Genomic DNA, 23,006 nt, shown 5'->3' with positions numbered 1-23,006 from the left:
GTATAATTAATAGTAGAAATAAAAAACAATCAAACTAATAAATCTGAATTAATAAAAATGTGTCTAGGTGGTCCTGATTGTAAAACCTAATACTGCAGTTAATAGAAAACAGTGCACTGGTTTTATTTAAGTGCTCTTCTTTATTCTGTTGTGATAATGAAAACGTTTTTTATAATCAGTGTCTGTATCATAGGCAGTTCTTAAGTTAAAAGGGTGTGTGTTTGTAACCTGTATGAAGGGTCTGTACTACTGGTGAAAAAATTTACTATAGGTAAGTTGGTGAATGCCACCAATTGTCTTGAATCGCTCATACATGGGAGTTGAGAACAAATCTGTTCATAGGATTGTTTTTTTGTTTGTTTTTTCTTTGTATTAGGTCTATTGTTGTAGTAACAATTTCTTCTGATTGTGTTTCCTTCTTCTACAGGGAGAACCCGGTGATGTGATCTCCTCTGCTATTCATGGACAGAAAGGAGCAGTGGGATTGCCTGGATTGCCAGGAGTTCCTGTGAGTTTAGAGACACCCATCCAGACATAGTTGTGATTTGCATTTCCACAGCAAATCTGGCAAGATCAAGAAAATTAGCCTGCTGACATGATTGTACACGCAACAGGTTTTTAAAAATTCTGGGTTTGCCAGATAAGGATGTTGAGTGACGTTCAGTGATCCAGATCCCATCCCAGTAGTTCCTGGACCTTTAGCAAGCTTACAGCTTAGGAGGCTCAAAAGGTTCCTGGTCCGAGGCTAAAGATCATCTGGGGATAAATGGCCTTTTACTGAGAAGCTGGAACAAGCAGAATCAAAATATACATGAGATCCTGATAATGCACAATAAATGTGAACCTTAAAGCTGAAATCAATCATTGTATTCATGTCGCAGGGCTCTCCTGGACCTCCCGGTTTGCATGGTCCAATTGGCCCTCCAGGACCCAGAGGTTATGAGGTAAAGGACAGCTGCTGCAAAACATCACATGACTGCAGAGAATTTTTTTTTTATTTCAACTGAATTTTTTTTACATTTTTTTCATTCCAGGGTCGTCCAGGTCCTCCTGGTCCTCCTGGACCGAAGGTGAGTTAAAACACAGATGAGTCAATTTTGTTAAATGAGAACGTTAGAAGAGACAAAAACTCACCACGGCTTTCCTACACATTAATTCTCTTCATGATGTAGACAGTATATCAGTCTCTCCACGAAGGTGTGAGTGACACAACATCTCTCTGCTTTTCTTTAACAGGGAAACATGGGTTTGAACTTTCAAGGACCCAAAGGAGAAAAGGTACTGTCAGAGTTGTTACCACAAAAAACCCGATGATGATTCGCCTTTCTGTGTGTTTGTTGAAATTCCGTATGCTATTTTGTGCATTTCTGGGTGGGATGACAGGGTGACCCAGGTTTGCCAGGGCCTCCTGGTCCTCCTGGACAAGTTGGGGAACAGAAGAGGCCACCTGTGACTGAGATTCAGAGAGGAGACAAGGTAATGCTACCAATCCTTTTATAATCATGCCCTTGTGGAGTTAGACTTGCAGGAATCTCACCACTAGGGTTAAGCAATGAGTCCTGTAAAGTAGTTTAGGCTGCAACTTTCACTTCAGCCACTTGATGCCAGCAGACGTCCTGTTATGATTTTCATGTTTTAGTATGAAGTAGGTAACGCACTGTAGTAGATATGAACGTCCATCATCCCATGTTGAGTATTTCTAATGTTAAAAGTGCATTTATCACAACAGCAACCTGTACAGATGAGACATACTTATATTACTGGAAGAATTGTTTAGGTAAAACTTTAAAGTTTTTGGTTTTGCATGTTTTACATCAAGGGTGACCCAGGGCCTCCCGGCCCCCAAGGTGATCCAGGCCTTCCAGGACCTCCTGTGAGTATCAGTTACCACATTCAGCTGTTGTTTAAAATGGAACAGAAAATTGATCCATATAAATCAAACGTGCTCCATGTCATAGAACGTTCATCGGTGAACTATAGAAGAACCTCTTCACTTCATAGCCTCATTATTTACATCTTTCTTATTGTGATTGCAGGGTCCATCTGGCGGCCAGAAAGGAGCGAAGGGTGAACCAGGAGATGCCGGCAAGCGAGTAAGTATACCGTATCCCCCAAGCAACACCCAACCCCTTACTCTTAAAACAGATTTAATTCTAAAGGCCTTACAATGCTTCAGAGTAGCACCTGCCAACATCAGAGTTAAGGGGAAGGTGTTCACCTTCAAACCTGTCTCTCTCTCAGACTTCAGTCATTTTGACTTAAGCACAAACGATGAGCTCCACCTTCTTCTTTTTACAGGGCAAACCAGGCAAAGATGGTGACCCTGGTCTTCCAGGCTTTCCTGTAAGTTCTGCAAACAAACAAAACACTTGAAACAAGTTCAACCCTTTGTTATGTTAAAATGTTAAAAATATGTAATTTCACCCTTTAAAAAGTCTCAAATAAACATGTCTAAATCTGTTTTTCTTTCTTTTCTCGCTTATTACTATCAGGGAATCAAAGGAGAGCAGGGCTTGCCAGGTCTTCCAGGCAGAGATGGAGAGCAAGTAGGTTTTCTACAAGTAACAAATAAAAAATAATCATCATATCATAAGGTGATGCCATAGTTGTTGTATTAACACCCCTGCCACCTCTTTCTTTTTAGGGTCCAAAAGGAAATACTGGATTGCCTGGTCCACCAGGAATTGTGTGTATTCTTCTTCTTCTAAATCCACATATATGTTTTGACAGTGTTTTGAGGATGCAGAAATTATTTTACATTAGATGCATTTGTCTAATTTCTTTTCTTTTTTCTTTTCATAAAGTTTCATAATGACCTGAGTGAAATTGCAAAGACTCAAGCATTATTAAGTGCTCATGCTCCAACAGTGGAGTACTGACAGCTCCACAAAAAAATCTACTTGACCGTAAAAATGTAAAAAAAAAAAAAAAAAATGACTATAAAGACTATAAATCTATATATATATTAATATACAGTGTGTGGCTGCACTGACCACTGGAGGGGGACATTTCTATATATAGCTGCTCATTTTCTTTTTTAATATAGGAAATAACTTTTTCATTTAATTAATTCATTCATTTCTCATCTCATTATTATTTTAGTTAGTACATTGAAAATGTCAAACTTCTGAATTAATCAGGTGATTGGCGAGCAGAATGGAGGTCGGGTCGGGCCTAAAGGTGAACCTGGGTTATCTGGCTCACCTGGACTAAAAGGAGAAAGAGGACCACCAGGTAAGACACCAGACACACTCACAGAGACTCCAACATCCAAACTCATAATGAAGTAGGTGTTTCACTGTAAGTAGAAGTACCACTTTTTTAATAAATTCATCCTCCTGTCTTCTTCAGGTTTAACAGGACCTCCTGGATCACCAGGACTTCCTGCCATTGGTGGTTCTGGTGTGCCTGGAAATCCAGGTTTGCCTGGAGAGAGAGGTCAGAAGGGAGACACTGGTGTTCCGGGGATCTCTTTGCCAGGTGCCCCAGGACGTCAAGGGACTCCTGGTATCCAGGGTCCACCAGGGCCTCCTGGACCTCCAGGACAATCTACTGGACAAACGTGCATCCCTGGAGAGCCTGGGCGTCCTGGCGTGCCAGGAGACAGAGGTTTCCCAGGAGAAAGCGGCCAGAAAGGTGAGCAAATACAGACATTGCTATTCATTCACAGATTTGTATGCTGCACCTAACTGTACATTAATGGAGAATAAGAACAGTAAGGTAAGAATAAATATTCATAACACTTCCTGTCAGCCAAAACAATCGATGACCAGAAACAAAAGGACGATTATTATAAGGTGGCCCACCCTTATGTGCACATCTGTCCACAGAAACTACTGACATTAATGTTTATTGCTGTTTTAGGTGAGAAGGGCGACACCTGCGTAAACTGCATTGGAGGCATCTCTCAGATTCCCGGACCCCAAGGACCCCCAGGACCACCTGGATTCCCTGGTAAGTCATAAACATGCACTTGTGTTGTTTGTGGCACGGTGGTACTTAATTAGTACAGTTGGCTGTTGGGATTACTAGTTTAATTGGTATTTATTATTGGCTACTTGAATTTCCTCAGTACTACATAAGGATTTTATCTTTTTCTCTTTATGTGTCACACTAATAACTGTTTCTGCTGGATGCTTGATGGCCATCAGGAATTCCTGGCGCCCAAGGTATCAAAGGAGACAGAGGATTCCCAGGAACTCCTGGTACCCTTGGCCTCCCAGTGAGTAGTTTTTTACTTTGTAGTTCCTTAACGAACACCTACAGCACTGAACATCTGCTCCAATTAAAGAATTGTAAGAGAACCGCTTCGAAAGTATCATTTACTGGTAAATGGATTTTAAAGAATTACAACCCCAATGTGATTGGTCTTTTATGTGTATACTACACTTCTACACTGGCACTCTTTCATTCACAACAAGGAGACAATCACTTGTCTCCATGTCTCATTAGTAGACGTTTTAAATTCTTGAATATTATTATTTGTTATCTGCCTCACAAATCCTTCCATTAATTGCTTAGCTCTGAGTTTAATTTAATTCTCATGCCAATTGGCCAAATCTAACCTCAAACTAAGATTCTACCAGCCTACCAAACTAAATTGCTTTCTTCTTACACTTTTCAGGGTGCCCCTGGTCCCCAAGGTGCGCCAGGACTCACTGGAGAAAAAGGAGACCCAGGTGAAGCCTTTACAGTCAGTAGTATTAAGGGCGAAAGGGGTGATACTGGCTTCCCTGGACCACCTGGCCTGCCCGGCCTAGACGGTAGACCTGGTCGTGATGGACAACCTGGACCTCCTGGGCCCAAAGGAATTCCTGTAGGTACCTTTCACTGAGTTTGTCAGTTGTTCATATGGATCCGTTACTTCATGGTTCACTTCACAGCTAATGTGACTTTGTTTGACAGGGCTCTCTGCTGGTGAAAGGAGAACGAGGACTCCCTGGCGATCCAGGTGCCCAAGGCATTCCAGGGGACAGGGGTCCACCAGGTGCCCCTGGCTTTGGACCTCAGGGGCCTCCAGGAGCGAAGGGTATCCAGGGCGTGTCAGGAAGACCTGGAGCTCCTGGAACACCCGGTAAGAAGACTATTGTAGTTCTAAACTGCTAATTCCCTGCTCTCCCTGGGCTGGGGCAGTGTTATGCTCAAGACACTGAAGCAGAGAGGACAGGTCATTCGGTTCTTGAGTTATTGCCAATATCTGACTATTTCTTCTAATTCATCTTACTAATCAACATATTGTTTGACCATATATCACAATAGTATCACTAAGTGAATGTATATTCTTTTAAAGCCTATTTATAGTTGTTTATCTACTTATCTATTCAGCTGGAACTGTCTAATATTGTTAAGTCAGACAATATATTTTAAAATATTATAAAGGTGCATTTAAGCTGTATTGTTATGTTACAGTAGCCTAAACCTTCGATCACATGAAATTCTGAAAGCATTGTTTCTTTTTCTTCAGTTTTAAAAGATGACTAATATAATTTTTTAAAATAAAAGCCCTTATACAAATAATATGGCTGAGGAAAAAATATAAAATATATTAGTATTTTATTTACTCTAAAGTCTCACTAAATCATTTTATGGATAACATTATCTCTCTGTCTGAAGCTTTACCTTCAATTCACTCGCTGAAACCATCCAATTACCAACCAATTCATGGAATTAAATACCATTTTATTACCCTTAAAACTCACTTTCCAATTCTCTTACCCTTTTCCTGTTTTTTCTTCCACTGCACAGGTCCCAAAGGTGAACCAGGCACGACGATTGCAGAGAAAGGCTTACCAGGACCTAGAGGACAGGATGGTGAACCTGGACTGCCTGGTGTACCAGGTACACCGTTATTTTACATTAGATGACTAGCTTGTTTTAAAGAGTTAAGTAGCTACTATCTGATTGGCTTTTTGTTATTTTCGGTTGTCAGGGAACTCAGGTCAACCCGGACAACCTGGGTTTCCTGGTTTACCAGGAGCAAAGGGTGAACCTGGACTCCCGGGCATCGGACTCCCAGGACCCCCAGGAGTAAAAGGTAAGAATACCAGTGAACACTCATCCTCTTCTTCTACCTTCCCTTGGACTCTCTAGTTCCTCCTGCAACCTCATCATCCTTTTCCTTGCGCATTTTTGTCGTCATGCTTCACAAACTGCTACCACCTACACTGTAGCTCTTATTTTTATACCACAGCATCTTCTCTCTTCTCCTTTTGCCTCTGGTTGCCTCTGACTGTTTTTTCTTCTCCAGGAATCCAAGGTATCCCTGGTCAGTCAGGAACTCCTGGAGCACCAGGCAGACCAGGAGTTGATGGACGCCCTGGCCAGCCGGGACTTCCTGGACCCAAGGTACATTGACAGATACACAGACAAATAAGGCACTCTACTAACTAAGGCACTCTAACTAATAATCAATACCTGTGCTTGTGACAGGGTGAACCTGGCTTTGGACTTCCTGGTCCACCTGGTTTACCTGGAGCACCTGGAGCTAAAGGCTTCCCTGGACCAAAGGGAGATCCTGGTTTTCCTGGTACCCCTGGCACACCGGGACGATCTGGATTAGATGGCATTCCAGGACCGAAAGGTAATCTCCAATTGTAGATTTGATCTGTCTAAAGGGACATGTGCATGAAGTTATCAAAACCACCTGACAGGACACCAAGCTCACACTCACTTTCCTTCCTCCCTGTATAAGGCAACTCTGGTTTACCTGGTATACCTGGCCCCCGTGGCCCTCCTGGACCCTCTACTACAGGCTCAATAGGACCCCCAGGCCCCCCTGGACCTCCAGGCCAGATGGGATTACCAGGTAAAATACATAAGGTTGGATTAGGTAGTAGGTTCCCACATAGATTTTTTGATGTAGGTACTGTGTGCGCAAGCTACTATTTTAGGTGGCAGTTCATTGGAAAAATATTGTGGACAAAAAAACAAAATCTGTGTATTTTCACAGTAAATTATAGTAGATTGTAATTTTTCTTTGCTTTGATTAAATCTGACACATGCACAGTGAGGCTATTTCTTTACAACTGATTTATACAAAGCATGTTTGTAGAACAAGTCATATTTTTTGTAACATTGTTTTTCATTGTGTACTCTATTCGTGCATGTCATTACTTTGTGTGTTAACAATTTTGTTAGCATGTTTGGTATGTGAAAGTCACCCATTTTAAGGGTTTTGGGCTTGTAAGGGTGTGTGAGTGTCCTTTCGGTACGGTTGGTTCATTACTGTAAAACTCATTTGCACTGGAGCACCAGATGTAATGTGAGTTTGTTTCGTTGATTCACAAGCACAGGCATCATTGTGGGTTTGTTGGTGATTAAGGTGTGTGGACAGATTGAATGCCTTTCAGTGTTTGTGTATAAGTGGTTACCACGCCACTGGGCCACTGGATGGCAATCGTAGCCTGATCACATTTTGTCCTCACTTTTATATGAGTGCCACCTCTCGGCCCTTTGTTTTTAAATTACTGTCACATTGTCACTTTTCTTGGCTGCATCACAGTTCTTTGCACAGCTTTGCTATCACAGAACAATACACATCAGGGCTCGCCACTTTAATGTCACTCAAGTCGATGTCTTTGCGAGCACACCAATCATTTACTAACCTCTGTTCACCAATATGTGCATCAACCTGACCACTTCAACTTTCTGCTGTTCTTCCATTCCAAAACATGCAAACTAAAATTAATCAATTAAAAATAATCAAGTGCTTATTGCGTGACACATACATTTTAGTGACACAAATGTCCCTTCAAAAACCAGCTTCATATAGATGTTTTAATGCATTTATGCATTATACTGTCTTCTTCTCATCTCATCTTCGGCTTAATTCAACGCGCCATCCTCTGCGCTTTGAAACACGCCCCTCCCTTACCTGCGATGCTCTGATGCCAAGGCGAGAAAGGTATTGTAACTCTATATTGGTGCTGGTTGGTACCATTATGTGGTAGATGCACACGGCATTGTAAGATTATACAGTAAATCTAGGATTTAACCCCATTTACTCATGTTCACGTAACACAAGTTGTAAATGTCGGTATAAAGAACAGAACTTATAGTTCTTTAACAAATTTGCACATGCAAAACTTTAGGTAACGGCTGTTCTGTATTAATCCGCACGTACAAGCTGATTTCCATACAGAAATACCTCCTACATTCTAAATATGAATAACTATTATAAACCACATTCCTGTGATACTTCTATTCCTACCCTCATTTGTTTAGAGTTACTTGTTGTGGGCAAAAGCAGTACAATAAAATACAGCACATCAGCACACATTATGGATGCTGCATGTTATTTATGGACATAAATTAAGTACAGTATACTTTTCATGTGTACCTGTTTTGTTGCTGGAGATTGTAGTTTGCATTGTGTTTATTAGGGTTTGTACTGTGCCCACATATCTTTGGTGCAATACAGATTACAATGAATAGTAGTGAGGGACGTGGTGTGTGAATCCTTGTGAGATTCATGCCATGCAGATGTGCCTTCTTTGCCTCATGCCTGTTGTCAGCAAGTTATAGTAAAGTATAGTTATTCAAACTATGCTCTGTTGTCAGTAGATGAGAACCTAAGATCAACACAATAACAAATAAAGGTGAAATTAAGACATCAATGCATCATTTACTGTACTGAAGTGATATTGTTTTCCAAATGGAAATGGAAATGCAGCAATTATAGTTTACAGCATACCCTTTATTACATGCTCAACAGTAAAGCTGTTTTCCACCGGGAATGTGTTGGTATGTCTAGTCAAGAAAGGTTCTAAATGTTTGTATAGCAGAAATTGATTAAGGGTATTAATTGATAAAATTTATGTGCAGAAATGGCTGAAAGCTTGTGTAACTGTACATGGAGTTCATAAATGAAGCCCCTGGAGTCCAAAAACATTTCTATAGCCAGACAATAAAATCTTAATGTCACCATTACAGGATTCACTGGACCAAATGGAGAAAAAGGAGACCCTGGCCCACCGGGTCTTGACATCCCAGGTCTGCCAGGCGACAGAGGAGCTCCTGGCTTCCCAGGTGCCCCGGGACCAGTTGGACCTTCAGGACCTCCTGGAAGACCAGGAGCAGATGGCCTGCCTGGACTGCCAGGTAAAACAATGAAACTAGAAAACAAACAAAAAAAAACACCATTAAACATTAAACTTGGCATGACTGCATTGACACAACTAACTTGAAGGGACTGGTTACCAAGTGATTATTAAGTGAGAATAAAAGTAATAGACTGTTATAATATCCTCAGCTAGTGTTTCATTTATTGTTTTTTAAAACCTAAACCCGTATTCCTGAGGTGAGGCTTTGTCCTGATATTCTAATCCAAATAGCTATAATCAACATATCTCATTCACATGTGTGGTTCACACCGAGACACAGTAGATACATTGGAAATTTCTATTTCTACAATTATTTCTCTCACTAACTAATCAAACAGTTAATCTGTTTTAACTTGTTGAAACTAACTGCTACAAGTCATTTTAAGCCCATTATATGTTTTGCCTGAGAGGCTGAGGGTAACTATCTGGGAGTAATGTCTGAATGTTTCCAGAATCCTGAATAATAAGTAGCTTTACTCTTCTTGTTCTGTCAACATTGCATGAATGTAAAATTTGTGGTGCTGTCAAAGCCTCATAGGGGCTGTTTTTTTGCTTGGATGCTAACAAACAACTGGCAACAAAACCGTTTCATCTTTGCAAAAATGGTTTAGGTGCTTCATTTGAATAAATAATAAAAAAAAAACATTTAGATGATAATATGGACCAAAAACATCAGCGATGCCTTCAGAGAATGAGTAATAATCTACCATATAAAAGCTTTTAGAACAGATATAACTTCTGCTACCTCTTGTGTCTCTTTCTATGTATAACTGTGTAAATATATCTGATATTTACTATCAAATGTGTTTGCATACCTTGTTTTAGTTCTGCTCTAACTTTGTTCCTTTCTAATGTCTGACTGGATGCAGGTCAGAAAGGAGATATGGGTTCCATGGGAACTCCAGGACCTGTTGGAGGTCCAGGAAGCCCTGGAGCCCCTGGCCCTGCTGGACTTAAGGGTATTCACACAAAAATGCACAAACCCTACCTCACTCATTACAAGTGCATAAAGCACTAATTGTATGCATAATAGTAGAGTGTGACCGATAAATTTTTCAATATATAGATATTAGCTGAAACTAACTAACTGTAAATACATGAAACAGAAAACTGAAATACATGAATACCACATTTGTGTTTTGTTTATCAACCATACCATGTTAAAATGTGTTACATGTTTTGTTGGAACTTTGTATTTACCAACCTAACTTTTCCCCCAGGTGAACCTGGATACCCAGGTAGGGATGGTGCACTTGGTCCTCCTGGGGATAAAGGAGAGATGGGGGAACAAGGTATCCCAGGACCTCCAGGAATTGGACACCCACAGTCTCTAAAGGGAGCCAAAGGAGATCCAGGTCTTCCAGGTACAACTAAATACTAACCCTTAAAGGGTTCTGATAATATTAAGTTAAACTTCTAATCCCATGATATAACAACAGATTTAATAAATAGGTTAACATGTTCGATTACTTGTTACTGGATTATTATTATTATGTTTGCATGTGTGTCTTCTACAGGTGTAACAGGTCCTCCAGGTCAGAAAGGCATCGCCGGTCTCAGTGGTGATCCTGGACTGCCAGGATTGGATGGACGCCCTGGACTCCCCGGCTCACCAGGTGTGGGTTTACCTCCCAGCTGACACACTCATGAATCCAGAAATAAACACAAACTCATGACGACGAGTTCTCAAGCACTCTTTTACGTTCTGTTGCAGGTCCCAAGGGTGATCCCGGCGTTCCTGGAGGCCCAGGTGCTCCTGGTGCTCCAGGACTAAAGGGTAGCATGGGAGAAATGGGATTTCCAGGTGAGTTTGAATCACCTAGCTCTTTTTTGAGCTCCTTTTTGAGCTGTTGCCACATTTCTTCCGACATGAGGCTTTAACAATGAAATACTTCTAAGCAGTTCATATTTTAATATTATACATTGGGAAATATTTTGATTGTCTAGATTGGTTCTGGGATGACTCAACAATAACTAACAATGTTTCAATATAATTTTAGACAATAACTGAGTAATGGACCACAAATGATTAGATGGTCAGTCTGTGCTCATTAGTTACTAACACAACACCGAATGCTGCTGTGATCACATCACAGGACCATCAGGGCAGAAAGGCATACCAGGTCAACCAGGACAGCCAGGATCCCCAGGTTCACCAGGAATACCTGGTTTCCCTGGATCTAAAGGTGAACCAGGTTCTGCCGGACAAGGACCACCCGGACAACCTGGACCCAAGGTACAAGCCACAAACTCTTAAGCTTCCTAGTTCAGAAAAAAACTTTGAAACTTTAAACTGCAAATTTAGGGTTATTTCTTTTATGTCTCTCATAGGGTGAACCAGGCCAGCCAGGATTCCCAGGAAGTCCAGGACTCAAGGGAAATGCAGGTCCACCTGGTCTCCTAGGTTTACCAGGAGTACCAGGTTCTAAAGGTGACCCTGGCCTCCCAGGATTTCAAGGTAAATTTGAAGCATGACCACATCAGATTTAGTAACTCAGTTGAACTATTATGCAGTTGATGTTGTCTTATGATGGCTTTGTAACACTTTTATTCAGAGTTTAACATAAGCAATCAGAGCAAACCTCACTTTTTAAAAATGGTCTTATTTTTCAGTACTAAACCTCTACATATTCAGATGTGGTGCTGCCAGCTAAACCAAACACTAAGCTAAAGCAACATAGACTAATGGTTTGTCCATCTTTTCAATGTTTTTCTGGCAGGTCCTCCTGGTATACCTGGTCCTAAGGGTCTTGATGGTAGTTCTGGCGCCCCAGGTCTCACCGGAGCCCCTGGCAGACCAGGAGAGCCTGGTAGACCAGGGCCACCTGGGTTGCCAGGAGAGAAAGGCCAGGCAGGTCGTGATGGCATTCCAGGACCAGCTGGAATCAAAGGAGAGCTGGGTAAGTCACTTCTCATATTGCTCAGAAGGAATTCTTACTGATACTGTACTGCAAGTTTTAATTTTGATTGATGGTTCCAAATAATTTCTTCTCTAGGTCTTCCCGGTTATGGTATTCCTGGTCCTGCTGGGCTGCCAGGGTTGCCAGGTGATATACCACTATCAGCAATAGCAGACACACACACACACACACACACACACAATATTTTATACACATTTGTGATTTTCATCAAAACTGGCACAAACATCCACTTAGATCCAGGGATGAACTGATGTGACTGTGACGTAGTCAGTGTTGCTTCCGTTAAGCTTCCATGTAAACTGCACCTTAACTGTTGGTGGAAGCTTAAAACTTCAATTCTAGTTGCCTCTTATGAAACTGTCAGTCATTATATTTATTATATATGTTAGAATCTCTTCTGTAATTCTTATTTTCTATTAGGTTCTAAGGGAGATCCCGGTCTTCCCGGTCCATCTGGTAGTCCTGGTTTCCCTGGCTCTAAAGGAGATGCTGGCTACCCTGGCGTCCCTGGTCCTTCAGGCAGCATCGGCCCTCCTGGGCCTCCAGGACTGGCTCTACAAGGCCCTAAAGGATTCCAAGGACCACCTGGACCACCTGGAAGAGCGGGTAAAGCACTTAGATGTAATATTTGTCACGAAATGTGCTGCAAGAAATTGCTGCCTGGTTTCCTGAGTTTGTAACAGGTAATATTAGATGAGGGCAATCACAGAAGTCTTTCAGTATTAACTTAAAGTTAAGTTCAACGGGTGCACCACATAAAACTAAGATTTGACTAGCATGTGTAGTAACTCAAAAACTACACATTGTTCCAACAGTTCCTGGCATCATTTACTATGAAGGCAGGAAAGCCAGTGAGCAAGTGACCTTTAGTCTAATGTCACTGATATGAGACTCATATTGTTGTTATTTTAATGTTATGGGTTTAAAATCTAAAGAAAAATACAGTATAGTTGTAGTTATATATTAAAAACATGGAAAAATTAACAGCATAATCCTGTGCAGTTCTGAATTTACAGTAGAAAGAGATGCAAACTAAAACCAAAGGGCACTGATGAACACTGGATATTGTGACTTCATCTAATTCAGAGTCATATATAATTTTTCCTACATCTTCTTCTAAGCATTGAAAACCAGGCAGTAAATAGCAGCAACAGCACTTTAAATGTGAATGCTTTCATCTCCATGTCAATTTGATTTGCATGGGACATTGTTGCACCAATCACTATCACTGGTGTAAGAGTCATGTTGCTGTTTGAGCACCAACACACCTGTCCAGTCGATGTCAAGAGCACTGAGCATGGATGATAAAAGTTTGTGGTGCCGCGCACACTTCTCCACCTTCCCATTCCTTCTCACCAGGAAATGCTGGAGTGTTCCTCACACCTCAATCATTGTTTGTTGATGGGATTTGACCACACTCTCAATCAGAGCATGAGTTTTTGCCATATTTTTGTCCATGTCACAAGTTTATTTTCTTTTATCCACCAATCGATCTTTCCTAAGTCTCCTCACTCCCTGTCTTTTTCTCTTGATTCATACTCGGGGAAGCTGTAATCTATGATCTCTCCACAGCTGTGAAGTTCTGAATATGTGTGTGTGAATGCCTGTCTTCTCTTCTTGCCATTGTGACTGGTGTGCATCCAAGTGTCGGTGGTCCTGTCAGATTATTTTGAAGAAATGTTGGTGTGAAACAGCTGAGCAAGAGACAAACTCGAAAACTCTCAACTGCATCTTAAAGGTTGAGTCTGCTCAATAAATCAATCAATTTATTGTTGGTTTTGGTCTTTTTGTGGCAATCTGTATAGTTTATTGGATTTAATCAGCCTGACAGATACACATACCCTACCTGCTACTATAACCAACCAACAAGGTCTAGTTGAGAGTATTGTGGGTTTGTGTCTGACTTTGCTGTCTTTAATGTGTTTAGTCTCCACCAATCAGTCATATGCATGGACACTGTTTGTCCCAATACACACACACACACAGTTAAACATACACATTGAGAAAAAGCTTAACACTGTGCTGGAAAGCGTGAACAACTCTGATGCACACCTCAGGTTTATGTACTATTTCCTGTTTGATAAAGATGCAATGCACAGGCTCTGTATAAATAATATTAACATATAACATAACATTGCTGAAAATTAAAATCATGTATCTGCAAAATGTCAGTTTACTTTTTAGCACAAAAATAGTGCAGGTATTACTAATAAAAAGAATGAAAATCAACACAAACACAAAATAATGACAGTAAATCAGCAGTGACCACACACCAGCACTGTGTCAGGCTACAGAACTGTTGTTCGGGGTGTCAGAGTTACAAGATGAAAATGATGCTATGACATTTTGCCTCTTGTTTCCTGTGGCTTGGTCCCACCCACTGCGGTGTGGCCCCGCCTCTTGGCGCGATGACTCGTGTATCCGGCCGTCGCAGGTCCCACAGGTCAGGTCAACGGCGTCCAGACGTCTACTGCACGTTCCTTAAAACAACACTGACCGAGTTTAACTTCACTCTCTGATCTGCTGGGAACATGTTTCACCTAAAACCTGTTGGGAAATCAATGCATTTATTTTTTTTTTTATTTCTGACCTTTTAATTTCTTTCTAACAACTGTCTTCTTTCACCTTTCATGCACACCGATGATAGGGTAATGCACTTTTAACAAGTAAGCGACTTTTTTAGATTTTTTTCTTTGTCATAATCAAAACAAAAACAAAACAAAACAAAAACACAAACTGCACCTTAGATTTTAAAATTCACAGTAATTCTCTGGCCCAATCAGCATGTCACTTTTATCTTATGTGAATACTTATAAATGCATTCTGTACAGTATGTACACAAAAACACTCATGTAACACTCACTCATATATAACTAACTCACCTGAAACATAAAATCATAGTTTGTAGTATGACCCACATACTGTAATCCCAACTCTGTTGACTGTTACTGAGATGTAGTTGTTTGTGTGTAAGCTCAATATAGGTATAGTATATTGCAAACATGCTCAGCATAGATTAAAGGCTTAATGTTCAGATCCTTAAATAAAGTGTTATTAAGCCCTGATGGGGGGTCACATGGTAGAAAAAGCTGTAGCCATGCTAGCAGTGGTGTGTGTCCTGATTTTAAAAGCGTACAGTATGTATTAAGATAAACTGGATTCTGGATTGACATCTAATCTATACCTATCAAAGTCTTCTCATACTCAACATTGTTGTCAGGAAAATGCAACACATCCACATTTTCATGTTTTGGGGCCTTTAAAACTTACTCTTTAGCTACAAGGAACTGTAAAATAAAATATTATACAACTCCTCTAGATTTACCAACTGTTACAACTTCACCTTTTTCAATGACCGTCTATGGAAAAAGTGTTTTTTGGGTCAGCGTATGTCACAAAATGAATGTGGAAGTTGCAGTTGGAAGTTGGCTTAGCTGCTAAAACAAATTATGCTAAAATAACTTTATAGCCTGGAGTTGTTCATCAGGTCTTGGCTCTAAGAAACAGCATGAGAAAGATACATGTCCAAGACATATTAACCTCAGGTTTCCAGTTTAGGAAAAGTTAGGGGCTCACCAACGTCAGTGGATTCAGACTATAAATGTTCTCAAAGTTTAAATATATCCTAATTAATTGTGCACAAAGTATTTATTAAAGTATAAATATTTATTTTACTACCGTGTGACCTCCCAGGTCTAGTTGACCAATACATTTTGAAACATTTTTGAACACCAGCAGCAAACTTGAAGCAAATTTCAAGATTGTTGGGTGATAGAGCAAAAAGCTCAAATGGTTTTACATTACATGAATGCTCCTGTCATTTCTACTCAAACAAGATTAACGAACGAAAGAAAAAAGAAGGAAAAAAAAAACAGGATAAGCGGTGTGTACTTCTTTGTTGAGTAACCTTTTTGTTTAATAGCTCACTCCAGCTACTTAAAGCCAAATGATCTCAGTTGCTGTTTAGTCTGACTGTGTTTCTGTACTAATGTGTGCATCTGTCTAAACCTCCTCTTCTTTTTTGCCTCATGCCGTCAACCCGGCTACACTTTACCTGGGAATTCTGGGAACCGTAGGTCCTCCAGGTTAGACTTCTGTGGTTTGATGGTTTTGATACATGCTGTGGTACATGCTCTTTGATGGGATATGAAGGGGAAATGAAGGAAGACATTTAACTATGTTTGAATGTGTCTCGTGCAGGGTCGGGGTCAGTTCACTTCAAATGCTTTCAGATAAAAATATGAAATATGTAAAACTGAAATAACGTGTGATGTGATTAGATTTTCAGGCCAAGAATTTGGGTCTACGAATTTCATTAACTGTAAACTTATATTATTTGAAGATGAATTCATCCCAGCCCTGATCTTTAACATAATACATTTGTTAATTTTGTGGTATCTTATTGTGAGAGTGTGTGAAAATGATTAATGAGTCACCTTATGTTGACTGCTAAACCATCACAACCGCAGTTTTGTTTTGACCCTATTTTTACCCCACAGAACAGACATGATGTTTCTCTCAGGACTGCTCATAATCACATAAACATACACATACACAGAATTGTGAACATACTCTATTCACACGCACAGTTGTTTGATTGATGTAAAGGAACATCTTTAAATTCAGTTTATAATGTAGTTTATAAATAATACTAGCAAATGAAATATATTTGTTTACATCTGCTCCTTCTACATTTTTGAAGATTTGTGAAAATGAAAAGCCACACATTTGGTAATGAAACTCCATTTTGTTTTGCAAAGGTTTAAAGCAATGAAAAAAATCTGTACTGGATACCTAGACAATATAGAAATGTTCCTTTGTGTGATGTTATTTTATAGGAGTATAGTAAGATTATGTTTGGGATTTATAATCAGGTTACTCAGGTTTATTTCAGTCTGTTCTTAGTATCTTTGTTCTATCTTTTGCAAAAACCAGTGTTTGGTTCAGTTCTGTCTCCATTTACACAGCAAGAGTAGAGTTTACCACGTTTTTCAGTTATTAAACAAATTTTCAACCCGTAGATGGCAACTCTTTTTAATAGAACTGTTTTTATGGTTGGAAATACAAAAAAAATTTTTGATTGATAAATGGAAATAAGAATGATCCTTGATGAGAATATACTGAACTGAAACATGAATATTCAACATTTATTTGTTATTTCCCTATTATACTGTACCTAACTTTTGAATCTCTGACATGTAAATCTAAAGGTCCACCTGGCCCAGAGGGTGCTCGTGGGCCCCCAGGAAGTGGTGGCATTAAAGGAGAGAAGGGTATTCCTGGTGCCCCTGGTCAACCAGGCCTCCCAGGACAGAAGGGAGATATTGGTGTTCCAGGATTTCCAGTAAGATCAATTAGTTAAATTAGTTTTTTTTCTTCACATTCTTCCTCTTCATTCTTGAATTTAATTAAGTAAACATTAAGAATTAAGATGTTAGGATGGTCAGAGGGAGTATCTCAGCTGGGGTCTAAATGTCTGAACCTCCTTTGTACCAGGGTTCCTCCGGTCTTCCTGGTCCCTCTGGTGCAAAGGGAGACATTGGTCTTCCTGGCGTTCCTGGATTCCCTGGTTAGTCTACAATACTGTTACAGAGTTGTTTTCTCTTTCTGTTATCCAAAATGTATTTTGATCTTGTTTTTCATCATAAGCAAATCCCAAACATCTGTTTTGTTTGTATTATTGCCAGGGCCGAAGGGAGATGCAGGACCTCCAGGTAGCAGTGGTCCTCCTGGAGATCCTGGAGACCCCGGATTGACTGGTGGGTGACAACATTTACTTTCTCAGTTAAAGTAACAAAACAAAAACAACAACAACAACAAAAATGTAAGTGTTCTTTAGTTTTGTGTCTTTCAAACTAATTATTTCTGCTTTAACATTTGACCTTTAGGCCCTCCTGGTGACCCAGGTATACCTCCAGCCCCCATTGTGGTGAAGGGAGAGAGAGGACCACCTGGTCCTCAAGGTCTGACTGGTTCTCGGGGAACACCTGGTCCTCCTGGACGTGAAGGACTCACAGGTTGGTGAATGTGAACTCTTTGAAGGGACCTGATGACGTTTGCTGAATAGTTTTAGTAAAAGCTAAGAAAATATGTGTACAGATTTTTTACTACTGTAATTATCACAATGACAGACAACTGACACAACTGACCTGACTGAATCCATGAATCAACATTTGTCAAATGCAGATAAAGCTGTATATTTAGGATATTTGTTCATTTCGAATTGGACAGCTAAAAAAGTTATTTAAAGTGATCATACCATCGCTCTCTTCTTTCACTGCTCACCAGGTCAACCTGGTGACCCTGGAGATCCTGGTTCAGATGGTCCTCCTGGATTCAGTGGCCAACCAGGCCGAAAGGGAGACATCGGACCTTCTGGTCAACCTGGTAAGTTAACTCATCCATCATAAAGGGCATCATAGCTCAGCTGGCTCAATAACAGAAGCAGCTTTTATGTGGTGATGGACTGATTTTACTGCTGAGTTTACTGTTTTTTTTTTATCTAGTCTAAAGGTCATCATTAGTCTAAACTGTCCATCCATGCATCCATCCACCTACTTCCACTTTTTCGGGGCCAGGTCACAAGGGGCAGAAGCCCCCCTCCAGCTCTTCTGGGAAAAGACCCATGTGTTCCTAGGCCAGTTGAGAGGCATAGTCCCTCCAACATGTCCTGGGTCTTCCATGGGGCCTTCTCCTGGTGTGACATGTCTGGAACGCATCCGAAACAGATGCCCAAACCACCTCAGTTGGCTCCTCTTTCTGTGAAGGAACAGTGACTTTACCCTAAGCTCCTACCTAGTGACCAAGCTCCTAACCCTATCTCTAAGGGTTTGCCCAGCCACTATGCAGAGGAAACTAATTTCCACTGCTTGTATCCAGGACCTGTCTGTCAGTCTTACGTTCCATTCTTCCCTCACTTGTGAACAAGATCCCAAGATGCTTAAACTCCTTCACTTGAGACAGGATCTCTCCTCCAACCTGGGGATAGCAAGCCACCTTTTTCTGATTGAGAACCATGGCCTTGGAAGTGCTGCAAACCACCCCAGAACACATTGAAGGTTTGGCATGATTAAGCCAACATGACAACATGATCTGCAACATCAACATTCAGAGAATTAAGCCACTTCCGAATCTCATCCACCGCTGGTGCCTTGCCACTGAGGAGCTTATTGACTACATTAGTGACTTCAGCCCTTTGATGGACAAACCAACCTCTGAGTCCTTAGTCTCTGCTTCCTCTACAGAAGGGGTGTCAGCAGGTTTGAGGAGACCCTCTAAATATTTCTTCCACTGTCCAATAGTGTCCCCAGTTGGGGACAGCAGCTCCCCACATCCACTTTAAACAGTGTTGGCAGAACATTGCTTTCCTCTGCTGAGGTGCCAAACAATATGCAAGAATTCTTCAAGGCTGACTCATAGTCCTCAATGGCCTCACCCGAGTGTCCAAGACATAGGGTTTGAGGTCGAATAGCATGATCACAAAGTTGATAACTTGTGCTGGAGGCTCAACCTCCAGTAGCTCCTAGGGTCATTCGGGCACACAAACTCCTCCACCTGCAGGTGGTAGTTCGAGGAGTGGTAGTCTCAAGTAATCAGTTCTAAAATAGAGACATAATGAGATTGTGATTAATTTGTTTGTCAGCAGCATTTAGAAGAGCAGAGCAGAGATGGTCTCCCCTCCCATATCAAAGCGGCTTCTCATTTCTAATATACCATATGCCTTACTTTTTAACTCAGGTCAGCGTGGCTATCCTGGTCCTCCTGGTTCAGATGGTCCACAGGGTCCTCCTGGACTTCCAGGACCAGTCTCTGCAGCCCATGGATTCCTCATCACTCGACACAGCCAGAATGTGGACGTTCCTACCTGTCCTGATGGAACTAACGTCATCTACAGTGGATATTCCCTGCTGTATGTGCAGGGCAATGAGAGGGCCCATGGACAGGATCTTGGTATGAAGAATCTTTAATATGTTTTTTATTAAAACAAAGGAAGTTGTTTTAAACCTAAAAGGCTTTATCCTAAAGAAAATCTTACTTTCTTTATCCTTTAGGCACGGCCGGCAGTTGCCTACGCAGATTCAGCACTATGCCCTTTATGTTCTGCAACATTAACAACGTCTGCAACTTTGCCTCCCGCAATGACTACTCCTACTGGCTGTCCACGCCTGAGTCCATGCCCATGTCCATGGCTCCCATCACTGGAGAGGGTATCAAGCCATACATCAGCAGGTAGGGATGGGTGGAAGGACAAAGACAAAGAGGAAAGAGTGGTAATGAAGTTGTTTGTGGGCTGATGTGTGGTGTTCACACTTCTGTATGTGTGTGTCCAGGTGCGCAGTGTGTGAAGCTCCAGCCATGGTGATTGCAGTCCACAGTCAGACCATCCAGATTCCTGATTGCCCTGTGAATTGGGAATCTCTGTGGATAGGATACTCCTTCATGATGGTACTAGCGTAATATTGTTTACCCCTATATTTTACCATGACTATCACATAAACATCACAACTGAATACACCTGTGTTTCCTGTTCTTCCCAGCACACCAGCGCAGGTGCAGAGGGCTCTGGTCAGGCGTTGGCCTCCCCCGGCTCATGCTTGGAGGAGTTCCGCAGCGCTCCCTTCATAGAGTGCCATGGCAGGGGGACGTGTAACTACTATGGCAATTCATACAGCTTCTGGCTGGCCACTGTAGAAACTTCTGAGATGTTCAGGTATGGATACATGTGCCAGCAGGGAGGTTTAGCTGTTGCAAAGACTGCTGTGTTTTATAGTCCCTACCAGACAAACTGTAATGAAGAACGTGTTTATAAATATTTGTATTTCAATGTATTGTTATAGTTAATGGATGATCTATGCTAATATTCTAATATGATCTGCAAGCTAACCTGCTTTTTTTTCTAGTTGAGCAGCGATTATAAAATTTAGAGGACTAACACTGACTACTTCTTCTATAGTTCCTTCTCAATGTCCTAACCACCATTATTTTACTCTTACAGTAAACCCCAGTCGGAGACTTTGAAGGCGGGTAACTTACGTGCGCGTGTCAGCCGCTGTGTGGTCTGCATGAAGAAAACGTAACGGAATAAGGCAATGAGCACATCCACCGTTGCCAAGGATGCCTGATCAGAAGAGATGACTGGATGATGGGGGACAAGTAGGGGGCAGCGGTGTTTGCTGCGACTGACGTTGTGGCAACGAGGTGGAATTCCAATGGTGCATTGTCTTCCGAGAAAAAAAAAAAACACTACGACAAAAACAATGGTACTACTGTGCAACACAGCTTAAAACTGATGTAAATAAATGTTATGTTTAGTCTTTGTTTTTCTTAAAGAGTACCTCAAAACAAAAGCAGAAAATTATTCACTAAATGGTGCTATGATGGATGTGTGACAACAAAAGTGCATTTTCATCCTTTTCCCTTCTTTCTCAAAAGGATTTCCTTTCTCTTCAAAATAATTACTTTTGACATTGGTGCAACAAAAATGTGATACTGTACATCCCTATCTAGAGAGAAATGCTCTTTTTGTTTTGTTTTGTTTTTTGGCCTTATTGATGAGGAGTGGATGGTTACCAAATCTGCACTTTGACTTTGGAACATCCAAAATGAGAGATGCACTGACGATGAGCTTTCCTTAGTGAGACTGACTATTTTTTTAATTAGTTCTTCATCCATGCTTTTTCTCTGTCATTTCCCTGTCATTTTACATTACCTGTGCTGGTACTAACACAGCTTAGCACCCGCCTCCTAACCATCAGCCTACACCTTTTTCTTACTATTTTTTGTAAGTAATAAAATGTGTATATTGTGTAAAACACCTTTTGTTTTTAGTGTATTAGCTCCTGAATCGGTGCCACCTCTTTGTTATAAAACTGTTTTCCAGGTTCTTTCCGGAGCTTTTTAGCTCTCACATACACTTGCATGCACATACACACACACTTATTCACTTCATTGCTTGCTGACACACATCTACTCAGATATTGTATAAAGTAAGGCTTTTATGAATGAAACAGTATTTTATATATAATGAATATATATTTGAAAAAGAGAATAAAAATTTATATAACATTATTCGGCTGTGGGGAGGTTGTTCACTGTTTTCAACCACAAAAAGGTCATGCATTTCACAGAAAAACAAAACTAACTACTGATCACAGATACCACTATTTTCGCAGCTGTATAGGATGTTAAAAACGGCAATCAGTAGCAATCAATAAATATCAAACTGAAATAGACAGGATTTGCTTTTACATAGTCTAAAGATTGAGGAATGTTACAGAAACTTGTGCTAAGTTCATCTTAAATCTTGCCTCCATGTCTAGAAAACCGCAACATTTCTTGAGTGTATTCAACATTTCTAGATGCCCCAGGCAAAACCTTCATATCCACTTTCTCTGGCTTGAACTTTTGTCCAGAGTTCATTAAAGTGTTCACACTCAACCCTGTTGATACACAGGTTGAAGTGTCTGTACATTTAAATCAGGTGTATTGGTCCCTGATGTACTGTAAGTCTACACAAAAAAATATGTTCCTGTGATTTTATTGTTATTTTTATTTTTTCAAAACTGTTCATAAACTGCTTTTATGAATTCTACTTTTGTCAAACTGGGGTGCGATTGAAAATGTGTATTAATTTGTTTTTATTTCTTTTTTGTTTTGTTTTTATGTTATGTTATCCAGAAGTTGTTATAAACTTTTAAAACTGAAATAAATACTATGTCTAAAGAGTTGAAATGTATGATTGCTGAATTTCAGGCAGCACATTAGTGTTATAAGATTATAAAAGAGTCACAGATGAAGTCTGAAAAAGGACGCCCGATCTTAAGAAATGATGATCATGTCAAGCTTTATACATGGCGGTTAGTGGGTCACGTTTCCCATGTAAACAAAAAGGAACATAAGAGTAAAAGAGCAGTAAATGTAATGACACTGTGTTAAAGTTGGCAGTTGGGGAAAGACCAAACAAAGCAGTTAAAAGGTTTGATTG

At 40.6% G+C, this 23,006-nt stretch overlaps 1 protein-coding gene across 2 annotated transcripts in view; it reads left to right on the top strand.

The window, feature by feature from the left end:
• The window catches only part of LOC113157634 (collagen, type IV, alpha 5 (Alport syndrome)), a 40,508-nt gene extending 17,889 nt beyond the window's left edge, over positions 1 to 22,619 (top strand). Inside the window, exons 9-51 of one of the 2 annotated variants that reach the window (XM_026353223.1) lie at positions 428 to 508; positions 882 to 944; positions 1,035 to 1,070; positions 1,237 to 1,278; positions 1,384 to 1,476; positions 1,820 to 1,873; positions 2,037 to 2,093; positions 2,299 to 2,343; positions 2,493 to 2,546; positions 2,645 to 2,686; positions 3,141 to 3,234; positions 3,352 to 3,636; positions 3,865 to 3,954; positions 4,152 to 4,222; positions 4,625 to 4,816; positions 4,906 to 5,074; positions 5,746 to 5,838; positions 5,930 to 6,034; positions 6,248 to 6,345; positions 6,430 to 6,580; positions 6,692 to 6,805; positions 8,932 to 9,099; positions 9,971 to 10,060; positions 10,322 to 10,465; positions 10,619 to 10,717; positions 10,816 to 10,905; positions 11,198 to 11,337; positions 11,433 to 11,559; positions 11,822 to 12,001; positions 12,098 to 12,148; positions 12,443 to 12,628; positions 14,457 to 14,465; positions 16,099 to 16,107; positions 17,233 to 17,366; positions 17,519 to 17,591; positions 17,710 to 17,781; positions 17,911 to 18,039; positions 18,311 to 18,409; positions 19,760 to 19,972; positions 20,074 to 20,251; positions 20,353 to 20,467; positions 20,560 to 20,732; positions 21,018 to 22,619. In XM_026353223.1, the coding sequence (XP_026209008.1) occupies positions 428 to 508; positions 882 to 944; positions 1,035 to 1,070; positions 1,237 to 1,278; positions 1,384 to 1,476; positions 1,820 to 1,873; positions 2,037 to 2,093; positions 2,299 to 2,343; positions 2,493 to 2,546; positions 2,645 to 2,686; positions 3,141 to 3,234; positions 3,352 to 3,636; positions 3,865 to 3,954; positions 4,152 to 4,222; positions 4,625 to 4,816; positions 4,906 to 5,074; positions 5,746 to 5,838; positions 5,930 to 6,034; positions 6,248 to 6,345; positions 6,430 to 6,580; positions 6,692 to 6,805; positions 8,932 to 9,099; positions 9,971 to 10,060; positions 10,322 to 10,465; positions 10,619 to 10,717; positions 10,816 to 10,905; positions 11,198 to 11,337; positions 11,433 to 11,559; positions 11,822 to 12,001; positions 12,098 to 12,148; positions 12,443 to 12,628; positions 14,457 to 14,465; positions 16,099 to 16,107; positions 17,233 to 17,366; positions 17,519 to 17,591; positions 17,710 to 17,781; positions 17,911 to 18,039; positions 18,311 to 18,409; positions 19,760 to 19,972; positions 20,074 to 20,251; positions 20,353 to 20,467; positions 20,560 to 20,732; positions 21,018 to 21,099 (4,590 nt within the window). In that variant the 3' untranslated portion in view covers positions 21,100 to 22,619. The remainder of the gene's footprint in view (positions 1 to 427; positions 509 to 881; positions 945 to 1,034; positions 1,071 to 1,236; positions 1,279 to 1,383; positions 1,477 to 1,819; positions 1,874 to 2,036; positions 2,094 to 2,298; positions 2,344 to 2,492; positions 2,547 to 2,644; positions 2,687 to 3,140; positions 3,235 to 3,351; positions 3,637 to 3,864; positions 3,955 to 4,151; positions 4,223 to 4,624; positions 4,817 to 4,905; positions 5,075 to 5,745; positions 5,839 to 5,929; positions 6,035 to 6,247; positions 6,346 to 6,429; positions 6,581 to 6,691; positions 6,806 to 8,931; positions 9,100 to 9,970; positions 10,061 to 10,321; positions 10,466 to 10,618; positions 10,718 to 10,815; positions 10,906 to 11,197; positions 11,338 to 11,432; positions 11,560 to 11,821; positions 12,002 to 12,097; positions 12,149 to 12,442; positions 12,629 to 14,456; positions 14,466 to 16,098; positions 16,108 to 17,232; positions 17,367 to 17,518; positions 17,592 to 17,709; positions 17,782 to 17,910; positions 18,040 to 18,310; positions 18,410 to 19,759; positions 19,973 to 20,073; positions 20,252 to 20,352; positions 20,468 to 20,559; positions 20,733 to 21,017) is intronic. The other variant, XM_026353224.1, reaches the window with a different exon arrangement.
• The last annotated feature ends 387 nt before the right edge of the window (positions 22,620 to 23,006 follow it).

Source organism: Anabas testudineus, chromosome 18 (assembly GCF_900324465.2).
Source record: "Anabas testudineus chromosome 18, fAnaTes1.2, whole genome shotgun sequence".
Classification (NCBI taxonomy): domain Eukaryota; kingdom Metazoa; phylum Chordata; class Actinopteri; order Anabantiformes; family Anabantidae; genus Anabas; species Anabas testudineus.
This window is presented reverse-complemented; position numbering and strand designations above follow the sequence as displayed.